The following is a 15,779-nucleotide window of genomic DNA, read 5'->3' as shown; positions in this document are numbered from 1 at the left end:
TATTTTCCAGATTGTCTTGTCTGGACTGTGATGAAGTAGCGGTGAGGCAGTGGAACACCAGTCTGTTATTTCCTGGGCTCTCTTCATCATCGGTCCTAGTGAGCGGGCCTCCTGTCCTGCTGCTATGGCTAACGTGACATGGGGTTCACTCTCATGGTGCAGTTCATACCATTGTGCTTGAGTTTCAGTGAGTTCACAGTGTGCTGCAACTCCTTCTGCACCCACAAAGATGTCTGTGATCCTGATCATCTCTTGCACTCCTTCTCGTTCTTCCTCCCATGCGTCAGCATATTCTTCGTCAGGTGTCCTCAAGTAATTATAGGTGCAATGGAATGGGTCAATAGGGGAACCATATGCTCCCTGGCTGTTGATCCATGGCTTCCAGTCTTGGTATGTTTTGTTGACACTCGGCTGTTCTCTCTCTCCTGCCACCAGCCTGGTCCAAAACACTTCAGTCTTTTCTTCTGCTTGTTCAGAATTTGTCATGAAGAGAATTCTTCCCCCATGTGTCTGCCATGGAGTCAGTGGTTGACCTTTGAACGTAATTCTAAGTCCGTCTGCTGAACATTGTATTTCAGCTCCAACCTTTGTCATCAAATCTCTTCCCATTAAGTTGACAGGGCATTTGGGTGAGTACAGGAATTGATGAAGCAAACATTGTCTTCCTAGTGTAGTTTCCAATGGTGTTGTGAATCTCTGCACCTCTGTTTTTCCCGAATATCCAACCGTTCTCATCGTTTTATCCGAGAGTGGGGGTGTTTTCCCATTTAGGTTTCGTAAGCATGAGGCTGCGGCACCAGAGTCAACCATCATCTCTGTGTCAACTCCGGCAACGCTACAGGTCACCATTGGTTCTGTCTGAGCCCTGTAAACCACCCATGCTTCTGGATCTTCTGGGCCTCCTCAGTACTCACTCTGTTGGTGAGCCTCCTCCCATTGTCCTTGTGACCTCATGGGCATCTGTTGGCGGTGAGGTCCCATGATGGGAGGTGCAGGTGGTCCTGGTCTTGGGTACTGCTGCCGCTGGGGTGAGAATGGAGCCTGTCGTGGTGACGCACTGATCTGCATTCCTCCTCCCATTTGCCTTGGGCAGTCTCGGGCCCAATGGCCCCATCTCCCACAGGTGTAGCATTCACCAAACCTGTCAGGGTTTTCTCTGTTTCCTGGTTGGCTATATCCGCCTGCTTGGTAAGCTCTGCCTCTTCCATATTCTCTGCCTCTGTCGGATGCACGTGCACGTCCTCTGCCTCTATAGGGCGGAGGCTGGTAGTACTCCACCATGGGGGCTGGCTCTGCTGGAGTTGGTGGCTGCTGGGCTTCTGCTGCTATCATCTGTTTCTTGTCCTGAAGTTTTTTATTGAGTTCTCTGTCAGCCTCTTTTATTTGAAGTTTCAACAGTCGCTGCGTCATTCTCTTTATGTCATCTTCTCCACTTGTCTCCTCCGCTAGATGCCTTTGGGTGTAGTGAGTAAGGTGTTCTCTCCACATGGCATCAGTCATGTTACTCAATCCCACTACTCCACGCAGTGCTGTTCGTACTGTTGGGGGCAGGCCCTGCTGTACAGTGTGCCGCCATACAACAGTGGTGGCCTCATCGCTGTCATGTCTCCCTCCTGTGGCCATAAACCACTCTACTTCAGCTCTTTTCAGATACTGATGTGTCTCTTCCTCTGATTTTATCTTCAGTCCAGAAAGAGAGTTCATATTGGGTTTTGTGGCCCAGATGCCCCTCATTGCTGACCAGAAAACTCCTCGGAAGTTGTCAAATGAGGTTTCATCCCCCCTATTGGTCGTTCCTGTACTTACTTCCAAAATATTCAGTTGGGCTGTTCCTTCTGTTCGGATTATCATGGCACGGATGTCTCCCAATGCCAATTTATCAGCTGCTGTGAGTTTTTCAAAGACACGGATCCACGGATTGGCTCCACCGGCCAGCGGTGGCAACGCCTTTTCCAGTGCGTCCATGTCTCGATGTCCCCATGGCACAAACTCAGCTTGTCCGTTGGATTTTACCAGCAGGGGGTACTGTTGGGTATGGGCTAATGGTGTCATCTCACCTCTTACAGGATAGATATGATCTCCATAGCGCTCTGGTTGACGCCTGTTCCTACTGGATCGTCTGGCAGGTGAGCGACCTCCATCTTCTCCTTCTGCTCTCTTTCTTCTGTCCTCATCAGTGTCTTCATCGCCACTGGCGATTGCTGTCCGTCTGTTCTCAGGGGTGAGGAACAAGTAACCTTTTGCTTTATACTCACCCATCCTCAGATTCCCTTCCTTTTCCTCTTCACTTTTTTCCTGTCTTCCTTTCTTGTCTGATGTCAATTCTTGATGGTTTCTAAACCACTCTTGTTCCCAGATAAGTTGTTTGTCATGACGTTGTTCCCGGGGCAACATCTCTGGAGCTTGGATATCACCGAAGGGCCCTGAGGTCTCTCCTTCAGCTCTGCCACTCTTTGCCCCTTGCTGGTCATGGCAACTCTCTGGAGTACTTACCGTCACTCCTGTACTGTCAGTCTGTGAGCTGATGTCTTCAAGCTCGTTCCCAGACCTGCTTCCCTCTTCACTCTCCTCTTCCATATCCAATGTTCCCCCTTTGACTCTGTAGACAGGTGCTTGGATTGAGGGATAGATTGTTCTCTTCACTTTCACATATGGCGGGGGAGGTGAGGAAAGCTCAGTCTGTCCATGTGCTTCTGTCAGCACTGACGGGTATACTGCTGTGTTGCCAGGGGTGTCAGGTCTGGTAGTGGTGGATTTGAAGCCAGTCTCCTTCAGGACCTCAGGTAGTCCTACTGCATCTGGAAGGGTGTTCGGGTCGACCGCTTTCCAGTACGTGAGCAGACGCTTGGTATCTGCACACCTCTTTTCTTCCATATTGCGGGCCCTGCTCCTACCTAATTTGTTCAGGCGACCGGCTCCCACATGATCTGCAACAGCGTTGTTCCTAGCCTTCGCAGCTTCTCTCCACACTTTGCATCTGTGTTCAGCCGTGGGTGCCGTCACCGTTGGAAACCACCCGTTCCTCTGCCACTTCTTCAGATATTTTCTCATCCTCTCCCATTCCTTTCCCCTCTCTTTGGGCACCGTTTGGTCCTCCATCCTTTCTCTGGCTCTTCCCAACATTTCCTGAGCAGTTAAGACGGCCATTCTATCTCCTAGGTGAGCTCAACGTTCACACACCCGTCGTAGCACCGTCCGCGTCAAAGTCGATTCTTCGGAACTGTGTAAATTAGTGAATGTACCAAAATTAGTCAAGACGGGATACGTGAAGAAATTTTGAACCAAAATTGAACCTAGAACTCTTAAACAAATGCAACACCTAAATCAGAATCAAAATCAGATCCTAATTCGAATTCAAAAGGTTTAAAATCAAAATTACGCTTAAATTAAAAAATCAATAATTAATCAAAAAAATCAATAAGTAATCAAAAAAAAATCAATTAAGATTAAGATTCCAAATCAAATGCAAAATCGAAATTAAAATGAAATTAAAAGTGAATAATTAATCAATTACTAATAGCAATAAAAAAATCAATTAAGATTACGATTCCAAATCAAATTTAAATGGTTTAAAATCGAAATTAAAAATGAAATTAAAAGTTAATAATTACTAAAAGCAATAAAAAATTATCAATATCAAAATTCAAATAGTTCAAAATCAGAATTAGAATTAAATAAAAATTAATAATGAATCAATTAAAAAGCAATTAAAAAATTATCAATATCAAAATTCAATAACTGTATTCAAAACATTCAAACAGCAAAGCCAATGTAAGTCAAACTACAATTACAATCCACACTGCAATCATTGACACCTCAGCAACACCACACAGCACAATAATAAATCACATTTACTAATGAATCACTATTAAGTTCAAGAATTGAAGGAGCACAACTGAAACCATTAATCTTTGTTAAAATGCTGAATTAAAACCAAAGTCAACAACTAAAGTTATAATGTTTAATTAAAACTAAAGTCAGGATGTAAGCACAAAGGTCATAGACAATGAATTTCTAAGACTGTTTTGTGTAATTTATCTAGGAAGCCACTGGGTGGCATAAAACTATGCTGTGGTTGTCTCTCTAAGCCACCAGATGTCAGCCTTTTTAGTACTAATGTAATGACAGATTCAAAACACTAGGTTTAATATTATTATTATCATTAACTAGCAGTTACTCCTCCTGGTCACTAGTTGGTGGAGTTGCTTTCTGGCGTTTTCTTCTTCTACGGTTTATCTACCTTCCTGTTTACATTCAGCCTTTGCCAGCAAATATACTACGTAAATGCTAACGGAATATGCTAACGGAATGCTAACAGCAAAAACGGAGCTTCTAATGGCGCATACGCACACACAAGTTTCACCAAAATCCCACACTTTATTTTCACTCATACGCCTTCTGTCTCCTCTCACACTCCAGCAGTTATTTTCTTTACAAGCACTTTTATTTTTCATACACAGTACAATAAACCCGGAGCTACGTCGTAGCCAACGTTAGCTCCTCACACAGCTACCACAGGTCATGCAACGGTATTCATCATGTTAAACGTATTTCCACGCTGCTAAAACACAGACTAGTCACACGTATTATTGGACTTATTTATTCATCAGTTTAAACGTATTTCCACGCTGCTAAAACACAGACTAGTCACACGTATTATCGGACTTATTGTCCGGGTTTTTTTCCCTTAAACCTCCGTTAACAGGCTTTTAGCTTCTCCAGACCCGAGGTCATTGTTACGTTTGATCACGAGTTATACACTTCCAGCGTCACCCACTCGCCCAGTCCGCCTAGCACCACCAAAAGCCTTTATTCTACGTATTCTGAATCATCCACACGACCCTCTAATTATACATTCACAGCCAAAACAAGCGAGTGTGTCTTTCCTGAAGTCACAGCCTCAGAAGCTAACTCCCGCTAGCCTAGCTTTCTAAGCAACTTATGCGACGGGACCCGAAACTCGTGGACAAAGCCCACAAAGGATTGCACACCTAAGCCTCTCAAAGCCACAACATCTCAGTTCGCCTCGCTACATAACTGCTTTTGAACAGTTGTCAGCACAAACCCAGCCATGCACCCCAGAGCCGGAGGATCTCAGAGCGATGCAAAGCTAGCCCGCTCTAGCTAATCAACTGCTTGGTACAAATGTGATGATTTAATTACACAGCGCTGTCTGTCTTTAATTGATTCTTAGGATCCTTTTACTCTTGACTTGTCCCTTTAATGCATGCTACAAATATACTCTCATTGCAAACTGCAGCTAGCTCAGCTCAAAACGGCCTGCTCACACACGCGCCTTTTTTTTTTCACACCATTGCCTCACAGAACAAAGGCACGTTAGCAGGGCAAACACCGGCCGGCCACATCTCCAAATAAATTGTCCTATAACTACCTAGACAGACTTCGTTAGGTGCTGTTCTTACCTTGTATTGGCGCCTTGGAGATGTAGGTGGCCGATGCCGTCCAGCATCCGTGTCTCGTCCCGCAAGCTATCTCCTGGCTAGCTCGCCAAATTTGTGGAGGGAAAAGTCCTCCCCCAAGGAGCGTGGAGCAGCCAGCACACGTGGTACTGATAGCTTTTCAGTCACACGGCGCTAAAAACGTTACCGAAACTGGTTCACCGTCAGAAAGGATTTTAATCCTGCTGTTACAATTACAGTTATGCAATGGTGTACATTAATCTTTGAAATATTAAACAATGAAAAAACTCTCCCCGTCCCAGGACAACACGTCTTCCCAGGACTTCTAAATAACAGGAGAGAAAAAAACTCTTGGCTATCCCCTCCCTTATATTCATTCGCGACTCCTCCCCTTTTATCTATCTCCATTTTTATTGGCTGCCTACGCTCACTCCTCAGTAAACGCCTGTCTCTGCATCTCGCTCTGCCTGCAACAAACACATTCAAATCCTGTCAGTTATGACTTACTCCCTTGTATAATCCTACAACACTTTATGTTTATCTTAATTATGCATTCCCAAAACCCTTATGATTATGACTAATTATGAACCTTAATTATGAATTATTAAACACTATTATATCTACTAATCACCCCTGTTTTGCTCAAATTTCTTACAGTTGCGACAAGCCCCGCAGTGCACTACAACCAGTGTTGTTACCTTTCACGTGGTCAAGCGAGTCAGCACGTAAAACTGTGCTGACTAACAGCTTGGCATGCAGAGTGTTCTCTACCGTAGGTCTGCTTTGGAAGCAACGTTTGCGATGAAGCGAGTTGTATTTCACTATCAGCGCAACTATGCTAACAGGCGCCAAAGCCGCTAGCTCGTGCTAAATCACATAGCAGGCCATTCTGTATTCTCGGACACGTGCTAACCTAAATTCACCAACCTCTCAAATATAATTGCCAAAAGAACCATATCTGTCTTTGTAAAACAAATACTTCTAAAATAACATGTTACTTAAGATGGCAAATGATTGGACTTACCTTATAACTTGGTCCTGCTCGGTTGGTCAGAATCTGATTAAAATGCCAAGTCCACACTCAGAGTTCATGTGTGACGTCGGTGAAGTGACGTTTCCTTACGCAGAGCGTCACTTTAGGATTCAGTCAAGTAAAGTTTACTTGATTTGTCTACATTCAGGTTATACTAACGCAGTAAGTGTTTGAATGAATAAACATTTGATTTCATACATTTCAGTTCCATTTTACTTAAAAATATTATTTAATGTTTCTGAGGGCCAAGAATCGTTTTTTTGTTGTTGTTTTTTCAGCTAACGAAGGCAAGCCGCAGGCTCAGCCTTCACCATGTTGAGAGCCATTGAGAGGCAATAGAAATGCAACCTTGTATATAAGCATGTTTAAATAGCTTGTTTTGTCTGCTGCAGCATACATATCTCTTTAAATCACCAACAAACAAATTCATGAACCAAAAGAGAGAATTTTAAATATTTTTGGTTTCATGATCATGATTCCCCTAGTTTTGCATTGATTTTAATTATTTTGATAAGGCGTACATCTTAAAGATCTTAAAGATTTAAACAACAACACATTAGCTTTCCTGCTAAAGTCTTCTTCTTATCTAACTTACGAACATGGACAGTCTTGTCCTGCACATGATAGCTTGTTGATCAAGGCAACAAACATTCCCTGGGGAAATTTATACTACCAATGCCAGTTTGCGGCTGAGTGGCGAATTAGATGGTCAGCTGCAGCACATCAAACAGCATGTAAACGTTGGTTGTATTGAAGAGTTTGGACCGCTGGTTAGAGAGCTGCTGCGGTCCAAACTCTTCAATACCACTAACAACACTTCGCCCATGACACGTCAGCTACAATGTAACTTAAAAAAAAAATCGGTCTCTCTTTCCCTACAGTGTGACACCGGCACTCTTGTCAAACACAGATATTGAGATGAAAAAGGCACTTCTGATATTTCCCCAAATACCTTTTTTCTTCCTTTTAATAATCAAAAGCCATTACCAATAATACCAGTGATATAAAAACACGTTGACATTATTTTTGTCTTCAAAAAGTGACTTCATTTCTGTTTTCACTTCAGAGAAATAATAATATAACAATAAATAATAATTTTACAGTTTTGATGGGAGCCATGCCAGCTCTAGTCGTTAACTTACCAATCAGGAGGTCACCTCAAAGTAACATCTAAAACCGCTACTGGAAAAAACACAAGCATTATCAGGGCTACTTACTTCATTGTTGTGCTGCTTCTCCTCATAAACAGGATTAACCGGGTCAAAAGACCCTTCTCTGCGTGACTCGTGTTCTTCGGAATTCTTGGCGTACATGCCTGTCTCCAGATCAGAAGTAGAACTGCAATTCTGTTGCTCGATCAATTTGTGTATTCTGCCCAAGCTACAGCTCAGCTTGAAACTGGATGCGTTCTCTGAAAGGAAGACGTCTCTTTTAGCAGTAGAAGGCTTTCCAGATCAGATCCAGTGTGAGTTTCCAGCCGTACTGTATCACGGAGTAAAATGCTGTGGTGTTTATGAGGCTGTGGAGGAGGGGAGGGAGCAGCAATTTATTTCAGCAGGAGGGATATTAGTACAAGGCAAGGCAAGGCAAGTTTATTTGTATAGCACATTTCAACAACAAGGTTGTTCAAAGTGCTTCACATAAAACCATTAAAAGCATCAAAAAATAAGGCAAAAGAAAAGGAGATTTAAAAACAATTAAGAACATTCATTGCATTAAAACATTAAAAAACAGTGTAAGAAATAAAATACACCAGTAAAATGCAGAAATGCAGTAAATTGATTAATATATTAATTGAATGTGGTTCAATTAAAGGCAGCAGCAAACAGAAAAGTCTTCAATCTTGATTTAAATGAGCTGAGGGTCTCAGCAGACCTGCAGCTTTCTGGGACTTTGTTCCAGATATGTGGAGCAGAAAAACTGAACGCTGCTTCTCCATGTTTAGTTCTGACTCTGGGAACAGATAGTAGACCGGTCCCAGACGACCTGAGGGGTTGGGATGGTTCATAAGGTAGCAGCAGATCAGAGATGTATTTTGGCCCTAAACCATTCAGTGCTTTGTAAACCAACAGCATGATTTTAAAGTAAATTCTTTGTTGGACAGGAAGCCAGTGCAAAGACCTCAGAACTGGAGTGATGTGATCCACCCTCCTGGTCTTAGTGAGGACTCGAGCTGCAGCGTTCTGACGGACTTTTTACAGAGACCTGTAAACACACCGTTACAGTAGTCCAGTCTGCTGAAGATAAATACGTGGACAAGTTTTTCCAAATCCTGTTGAGACATAAGTCCTCTAATCCTTGATATATTCTTCAGGTGATAGTAGGCTGATTTTGTAATTGTCTTGATATGGCTGTTCAGGTTGAGGTCTGAATCCATAACTACACCTAGATTTCTGGCTTGGTTTGTGGGTTTTAACATCAGTGATTGAAGCTGAGCAGTGATTTTCAATCGTTTGTCCTTGGTACCAAAAACAATTACTTCTGTTTTATCTTTGTTTAATTGAAGAAAATTGGCCAAGGACCCCCCCACACCTTCACTCCAGGGCCCTGGCCCGCTTTGCCCACGCAGTTATCCATCTGAGTAATTGTAATTACAGCAAGAGACAGGAAGTCTCCATCTGGTTCTTTAATTTATGTCTGTAAACGGTAACCTGTCTCTAGGAGGCCTCCATACGAGACCTGGTGCATTTAAACACATTTACAGCCGGATATGACCTTCAGCAACCCTCTTGACAAGAGAATCACTGGTGCAGGTTTGTTCACTTTAGTAACAAGTTATCTGCAGCCAGGAGGTTTTTTTCTGAGAGGTACATCTGACCATCCGTGCAGCTCTCCTTTTGAGAAGCTGAATGAAAAGCGATCTCAGAGTGCGATCCATCTGCTCTCTGTTTACACAATTAGAGAGCCCAGGCCCTTTGTGGTTGTGGCAGGTAACATTTAGACAACTGGTATTGCAGTCAGAGTCGGATTCATACCGTACTTATAGCAAGAGATTAGTTGCACTCTCACTACAGGTGACCTAGACTGGTGACCTATCCAGGGTGCATCTGTCTCTTGCTCAATGCATGATGGGTTGGCAAAATACCAGGGTGGTGGGGGACCAAAATGTATAACCATAGCTGATAGAATCACAGGTTAAGCCCCGCTTACCTCGTTCTTACTCGCTGCCATTTTGGTTCAGCCAATTGTGTGTCCCAAGTATGCAATCATGTTATTTATAATACATTGTGTTCTTGTTTTCCCTCTGGCTCACTTCCCCGTTTACTGTATTCAAATATATTTGAATGTTTGGCTGCCTCCTGAAACCGTCTGCCAGTATCTTTCTACTCCATAGGGCATGATCACCTTCTAGATTTTTCAGATTTAAAATGTATCTTTTAAGAAAAAAGAAAAAATGATAGAAAGGTTGCTAAAAGGTTTTCCTTGTATTAACTTTAGATGTAGTTGCCCTTCTCCATCACTAGCTGCTAAATTGCGCATGCATGCAGTTCCAAATAAAAGCCCAATATATTTGCTCAAAGTACTGTATAACAGACCATCATTATCACCACCATCATATTATTCACAGACTCATTTACTCAGTGTGGAAAGTTTTAGACAGTACATTGTGTCCAGTCGATTTCTAACCAATTAACTTCTACTCCCTCTTCACTACATATCAAAGGCAAAGATTGTACTTTGTACTCCACTACATTTATTTGCCAGGAATATTTACTAATCACTTCAATTTTACGTACAAAATGTGCTTATGAAATATAAAATATGATGCAATCTTATAGATTAGATGCCACACATGCCCACATAGGTATTTGTTTTGAATGCAGGGCTTTTATTTGCAATGAAGTATTTTAAAATGAGTGTCATTGTAACTTTTACTTCAGAAAAGCATCTGAATATTCCGTCTCAGGATGATTTGAGCCCCACTGGGTAATCTCTATGGAATTTAATTTCCTCTTTTACATATGAAACATGACTTCTTCTTAAAAAAAATGTCTTAAAAATATATTGAGGATGAACCCTTTATGATTTCAAGTATGTCTTGCTGCATTGTGCTCTGCTGGCCACTGTGGTTTGAATTATTATTTATTTATTATTTATTCATTATTATAACTACAGGGCCAGATGAGAAGGATGGAGGACTACAGGACCAGATGAGAAGGATGGAGGACTACAGGACCAGATGAGAAGGACAGCATTTCTGGCAGTTTGATGACTTTGCACCATTTTTCATGGGAATTAAAATATTAAAGGTATAGGGGGTTCAGGAGGTTTTCGAACTCTGACTAACTAAAGACATACAGTCGAATTAAATATTCCTAATGAGGTTGTAGTGACTAAGTTTGGGTCTTCAATAGGTTCCAATGAAATGATCTGCTCTGGTATTTCTTTACTTCAAGACGTTTTGGCCTCTGGGTGTGCACCAGGTCAGTGACTGGATCAATCAACTATCTTAACTATGTAATCCCTTGTAAAGTCATTTGTCACGGCTCATCATAAGATCAGGAGAAAGAGCAAAGGAAAGTCAAAGGAACACTGTTGTGCTATGTTGGGAACGTAGAGGAGCGTGTTTGGGTTATCAGCATTTAAGAAACTGAATTCTTGACATCAATAGAATTATTAATGTAAGTAACAATTGTTAACGATTATTAACAACAACGGGGCACCACCCTGCGAACAGGGACCAATAACCAAACGATAAAACTAAGTCTCATAATTAGTAGTCACTAGTGGTGTCACGGATCACGGATCGATCCGTGATCCGTTCGGATCACCCCTCACGGTTCGGATCACCCCTCACGGTTCGGATCACCCCTCACGGTTCGGATCACTCGTGAACCGCGGATCAATCGAGTATTCTTCTTTTTTTTCCAGTGTAATCATCATAGTGTGTAATAAAGTTCTACTGTTACTGTTCCTTTTCAAGTAACAAGTCCCCGAATATCAATGCAGAGTGTCAGTGAACAGATATAAAGCAGTAGTGTGTTCAGTGAACGGAGCAGGTTAGAAGCATTTAACGGTGAAGTCATGGCGAGCGGAGGAACGTCAGAAGCCACGGCGTCATTTAAGTCGCAAGTTTGGGAACATTTTGTCTTCCCTGTAACGTATAATGACGGATGAGGGTGGTGGACGAAACCGTTACGGTATGAAGGCGTTATTTAAAGAGAGACACACGACAACGGCAAAACATCGGGCATGTCAGCGACAGGGGACACTCCGGTGTAGAAAACAAAGGATTTCTAAATCTGGTTAAAATGCTTGAGCCACGCTACGAAGTCCACTCACGCACCCACTTCAGTATGAAGCTGTTCCAGACCTCTATGAGAAGAAAAAGACTGCAGAGACTGCTTTCACCACGGCGGAGTGATTCTTAGTCCGGTGCTGTAGACACGCCCCCTCTGTGACAGTCACACACACACACACCTGGGGCAGGTGCTGTAGACACGCCCCCTCTGTGAGAGTCACACACACACACACACCTGGGGCAGGTGCTGACAGAAGTATCAGAGTGGAAGCTAAACAGGCCCAATAATATTCCAGTCACCACAGAAAGGTCGACCCTCTCCCCAGACAATGGAGATATTCTCATCTTTTTGAAAATAATGTCACAGTAATGGTAAACATTGTTGTGTATTTGAATGGCATAACCTGACAGGAAGTAAACATAGACCCAAGTTGTTGCTGAGGAGTTCAGTTCAGTGTAAACAGTGGAAGCTAGCTCACTGGCTGTTTCTTTCTTTCAATATTGATGAAAGGACATATCAACATACCTCATGTTGCACTAAAACTTAACAGAATTCTTGAATGTATTATTTTTATTTATTTATTTCATTTTGTTTCAAATTGGACATCTTCAATATTTTTGTTTGCATGTAAGACTATAGCAAAAAGTTCTTTGCTTTAAGTGTTCTTGAAGTTCTTTAATTAATAAATGGAAAGCAAAGTTATGTTTGTCTCCTCCCATTTTCTTTGTTGATCCGAAAAATGATCCGAACCGTGACTCCTGAACCGTGATCCGAACCGTGAGGTTTGTGATCCGTGACACCCCTAGTAGTCACTCATAATGTCAATAGTCTGCGTATGACTACACATTCAGTGACAGTGAAGGTTTTAAGTTCGTACACAGGCCACTACATCCAGTTTTCATTACACACATATGCACAAGTAATCACAGACGACTGCTCTTTAAAGTACAACAGAGTTTATTCAATCAAAATAATAAATGATCAAATCAAGTAATATTGCAACCAACAAACACCATCATACTCTTTTATGTGTCTAATACCTAGAGTCAAATTAATAAAATGGGGGAGGATATATGTATGTAAGTATGTGTGTGTGTGTGTGTGTGTGTGTGTGTGTGTGTGTGTGTGTGTGTGTGTGTGTGTGTGTGTGTGTGTGTGTGTGTGTGTGTGTGTGTGTGTGTGTGTGTGTGTGTGTGTGTGTGTGTAACGAGGGGGTGTAACCTATTCCATCCATCGGGCCTTAGAACTACAGCTTAGAACTACAAACGAAGATGGCGGACACGAGTGACCTAGACAAAATGGCGGAGAGGTAGCTGTGTGTAATCACGTGTGCCGGCGCATCACGTGTGTCGGGACAATAGAGGCGAGAGGTTTTATGTGTATGTACGTTAAGGGAGAGAGAGAAAGGAGGGAGACAGGAATCATCAAAGCTTCTGCGTGCGGTCCGCATTGTGGTGAGAATGAGAGCCGCTGATCGTATCTTGCACAAGTCTGCCGTTGTCGCTTGCGAACTGACGGCGCTTATGCACGATAGCCGGGATTCTACACTTCACTCACAGAGCCGATTTAAGGAAAATAGAGTAAGAACAAAATGAAATGAAAATAATCCCCAAACAAAACAGACCTTTATCACTGCGGTGAGATAAGCGTATTGCTTCCTTATCACATCTTTCAAGTTATAATACACAAACTCTACATTCACTCGCAGCGACAGATCTAATGCAGGCAGTTACAGCAGGGAATACACAATATAGCGGAGCTCCGTGGTCCGTGATGATTGTGCAATACCTCAGTATAACGCGGCCAGTGACTTAACACAACAAGATACGGGAATGACAACACATCAGCGAATAGGCTATATTACGCTAATGCTAAACTAAGCTATGCTAAGCTATGCCCAGATGCCGTGAACCTTACTTTGAGAAGCTTCGGAAAAAAGGTCAGTCTCCGTGGGGGAATCGCTTGTTCCTCGAGGAGTGGGGCTGCACCGTGTCCGCGCAAACGCCGCGCCGACACGGTCCATTTGTGGCATGGCTCTCTCTCTGGAGCAGATGCAGACGCGATCTGTTGGTGGCGTGGCTCTCTCTGGAGCAGACGCAGATCCGATCTGTTCGTGGCGTGGCTCCCTCTGGAGCAGACGCAGATTCAAACTGTCCTCGCTGCAGAGAGGGCGATTTAACTTTGGCTGAGGCGACGTGGTCAGCGCTCCCGGTAATCATCGGTGGAGGAAAGAGGGTTAGTCGTCCTCCTGCCGGCTGTGTACACAAAAAGGGTGGGGATACGGGATAGAAGCTATCCGTCCTCGCATTCGGATCCAGAACTCAAAATAAAACACAGTCTGTTTTCGACCAGCGAATGTAACATGTGACCTGACAGGATTTGATGAGGCCGCGGTTTCCTCGTGGCCTTCGGTTGCCAGCATGATGCTGGAGGAAGAGGCTGATGGACCTTCTTGTGGCCTGGACGAGTCCGGCGCGAAGAAGAAGAATCTAGCTGTGTTAGCGCTCATAAGCCAGGTCTCACAAACAGCGGGGGGCATTTTCTTGGCCAATGGAGGGCCAGCATCCGGTTTTGGCCGGAGCTGGGGGTGTGGTTATCCTAGGTGGAGAACGCTCTGATTCCAGGTCAGGCTTATGAGAGGCAGGAAAACATGTGAGGGGCTCAGCCAGCCAGGAGGTGGCACCAGACCCCAACAGCTATCAGGAACACAAATGAATCGAAGCAAAGTTGTCAACATCTAAATGCCAATAATAGCATGTTGAGGCAATGACAAAGACAAAACTGCAAACAATGGAGAGGTGATCAATACGTGGAATTGTAATCTATTGCTGAAGCAGTAGTTGGGTCAAAGACTTGAAGCTGGATTGAGATTTTTGGATCTGACTCCTTTGAAGTTAGACCCACAGGACCACAGAACATTCTGCCCAGTCAGCGTTTTCTCCTCAGAATTAAATATGGCATCTCAGACATCACCAGTTGTTTGCGTACTGCAAAGTGTGACCAGACGCAGTACGTCCTGCTATTTGTGGCAAACTGTATTTGATATACGATGTATGAGGACATTTTTCTGGCATATTAATGGAGGTATGGTTATTGGAACACACATACACAAACCTTCACTAAACCACTGAACTGATCAGTGGTTAGGAAAAAAATGCAACACAAATGAGCTTTTATGTTGCTGGTTTGGGAGTTGACCAACAAATCGACTAAAAGAGGAGATGATTGTTTCCACAACTCTGCACTACTACATGTGAGATCAAATAAACGCAAGTAAGTGTACAACAAAGTAAAGCACATAATGCCGCTCAAAATGCTGTGTGAATAATTACAGCGAGCATAACATCATTACATTCTACAATAGTAGCCAGTTGGGCTTTCAGTGTTCAATAGATCTGTTCTGTTATGAGACACTTTGCCCAACAACACATGTACCCATGTGAAAACATGACAACAATTGTGATGGTGGATATACTGCGCAAATAGAAACCACCGCTTCCTGTCCTGACTTTCAAAATAAAATCAGGACGAACCCTTCTTAGTATACGGGCGAACACAATAACGTTTTGATTTGTGAGTAATGCTTGTGTACTTTTGCTCGAGTAAAGTTCTGAATGTGGGACTGTTACTTGTGGCAGAGTGACTCTGCAGTGGGGTGTTGCTACTACTGTGCTACTACTGTGTGCGAGTAGTTGCAGAATTGCGGCAGTGTGTGGTTGATTGCGTACAGCGTAATGTCTCAGAGAGACATCGATTAAGACCTCAGAGAGGCCGGGTTAGAGTCCCGAGGCGGGGTTGGAGTCCCACGCTATTTTGTGTTTTAATGACTGTTTTTATTGTTTCAATGTATGTTTTAAATCGCCTTTACTTTTGCCTTGATGCTTTTAATGGTTTCATGTGAAGCACTTTGAATTACCTTGTTGTTGAAATGTGCTATACAACTAAACTTGCCTTGCCTTACTGAAATAATATACCTGATTTTTCATATTCGATAATTAATGTTTTGCTATTTTAATTATGGATGCTGCTGGACACAATAACATTTAAAAACAATACAGTTTTAACGACGATTGCAAATGACAA

General features: G+C 42.9%; 1 protein-coding gene across 1 annotated transcript in view; it reads right to left on the bottom strand.

Annotated features, from left to right (window-relative positions):
* LOC306788297 (tryptophan 5-hydroxylase 1-like) overlaps positions 1-14,048 on the bottom strand; it is a 35,252-nt gene extending 21,204 nt beyond the window's left edge. Inside the window, exons 1-2 of the mRNA XM_079283763.1 lie at positions 13,614-14,048; positions 7,671-7,864 (exon numbers count right to left, since the gene is read on the bottom strand). Coding sequence (XP_079139889.1) covers positions 7,671-7,864; positions 13,614-13,728 — 309 coding nt within the window. The 5' untranslated portion in view covers positions 13,729-14,048. The remainder of the gene's footprint in view (positions 1-7,670; positions 7,865-13,613) is intronic.
* Between the last annotated feature and the right edge of the window lie 1,731 nt (positions 14,049-15,779).

Source organism: Melanostigma gelatinosum, assembly GCF_949748355.1.
Source record: "Melanostigma gelatinosum genome assembly, chromosome: 2".
Lineage (NCBI taxonomy): Eukaryota > Metazoa > Chordata > Actinopteri > Perciformes > Zoarcidae > Melanostigma > Melanostigma gelatinosum.
This window is presented reverse-complemented; position numbering and strand designations above follow the sequence as displayed.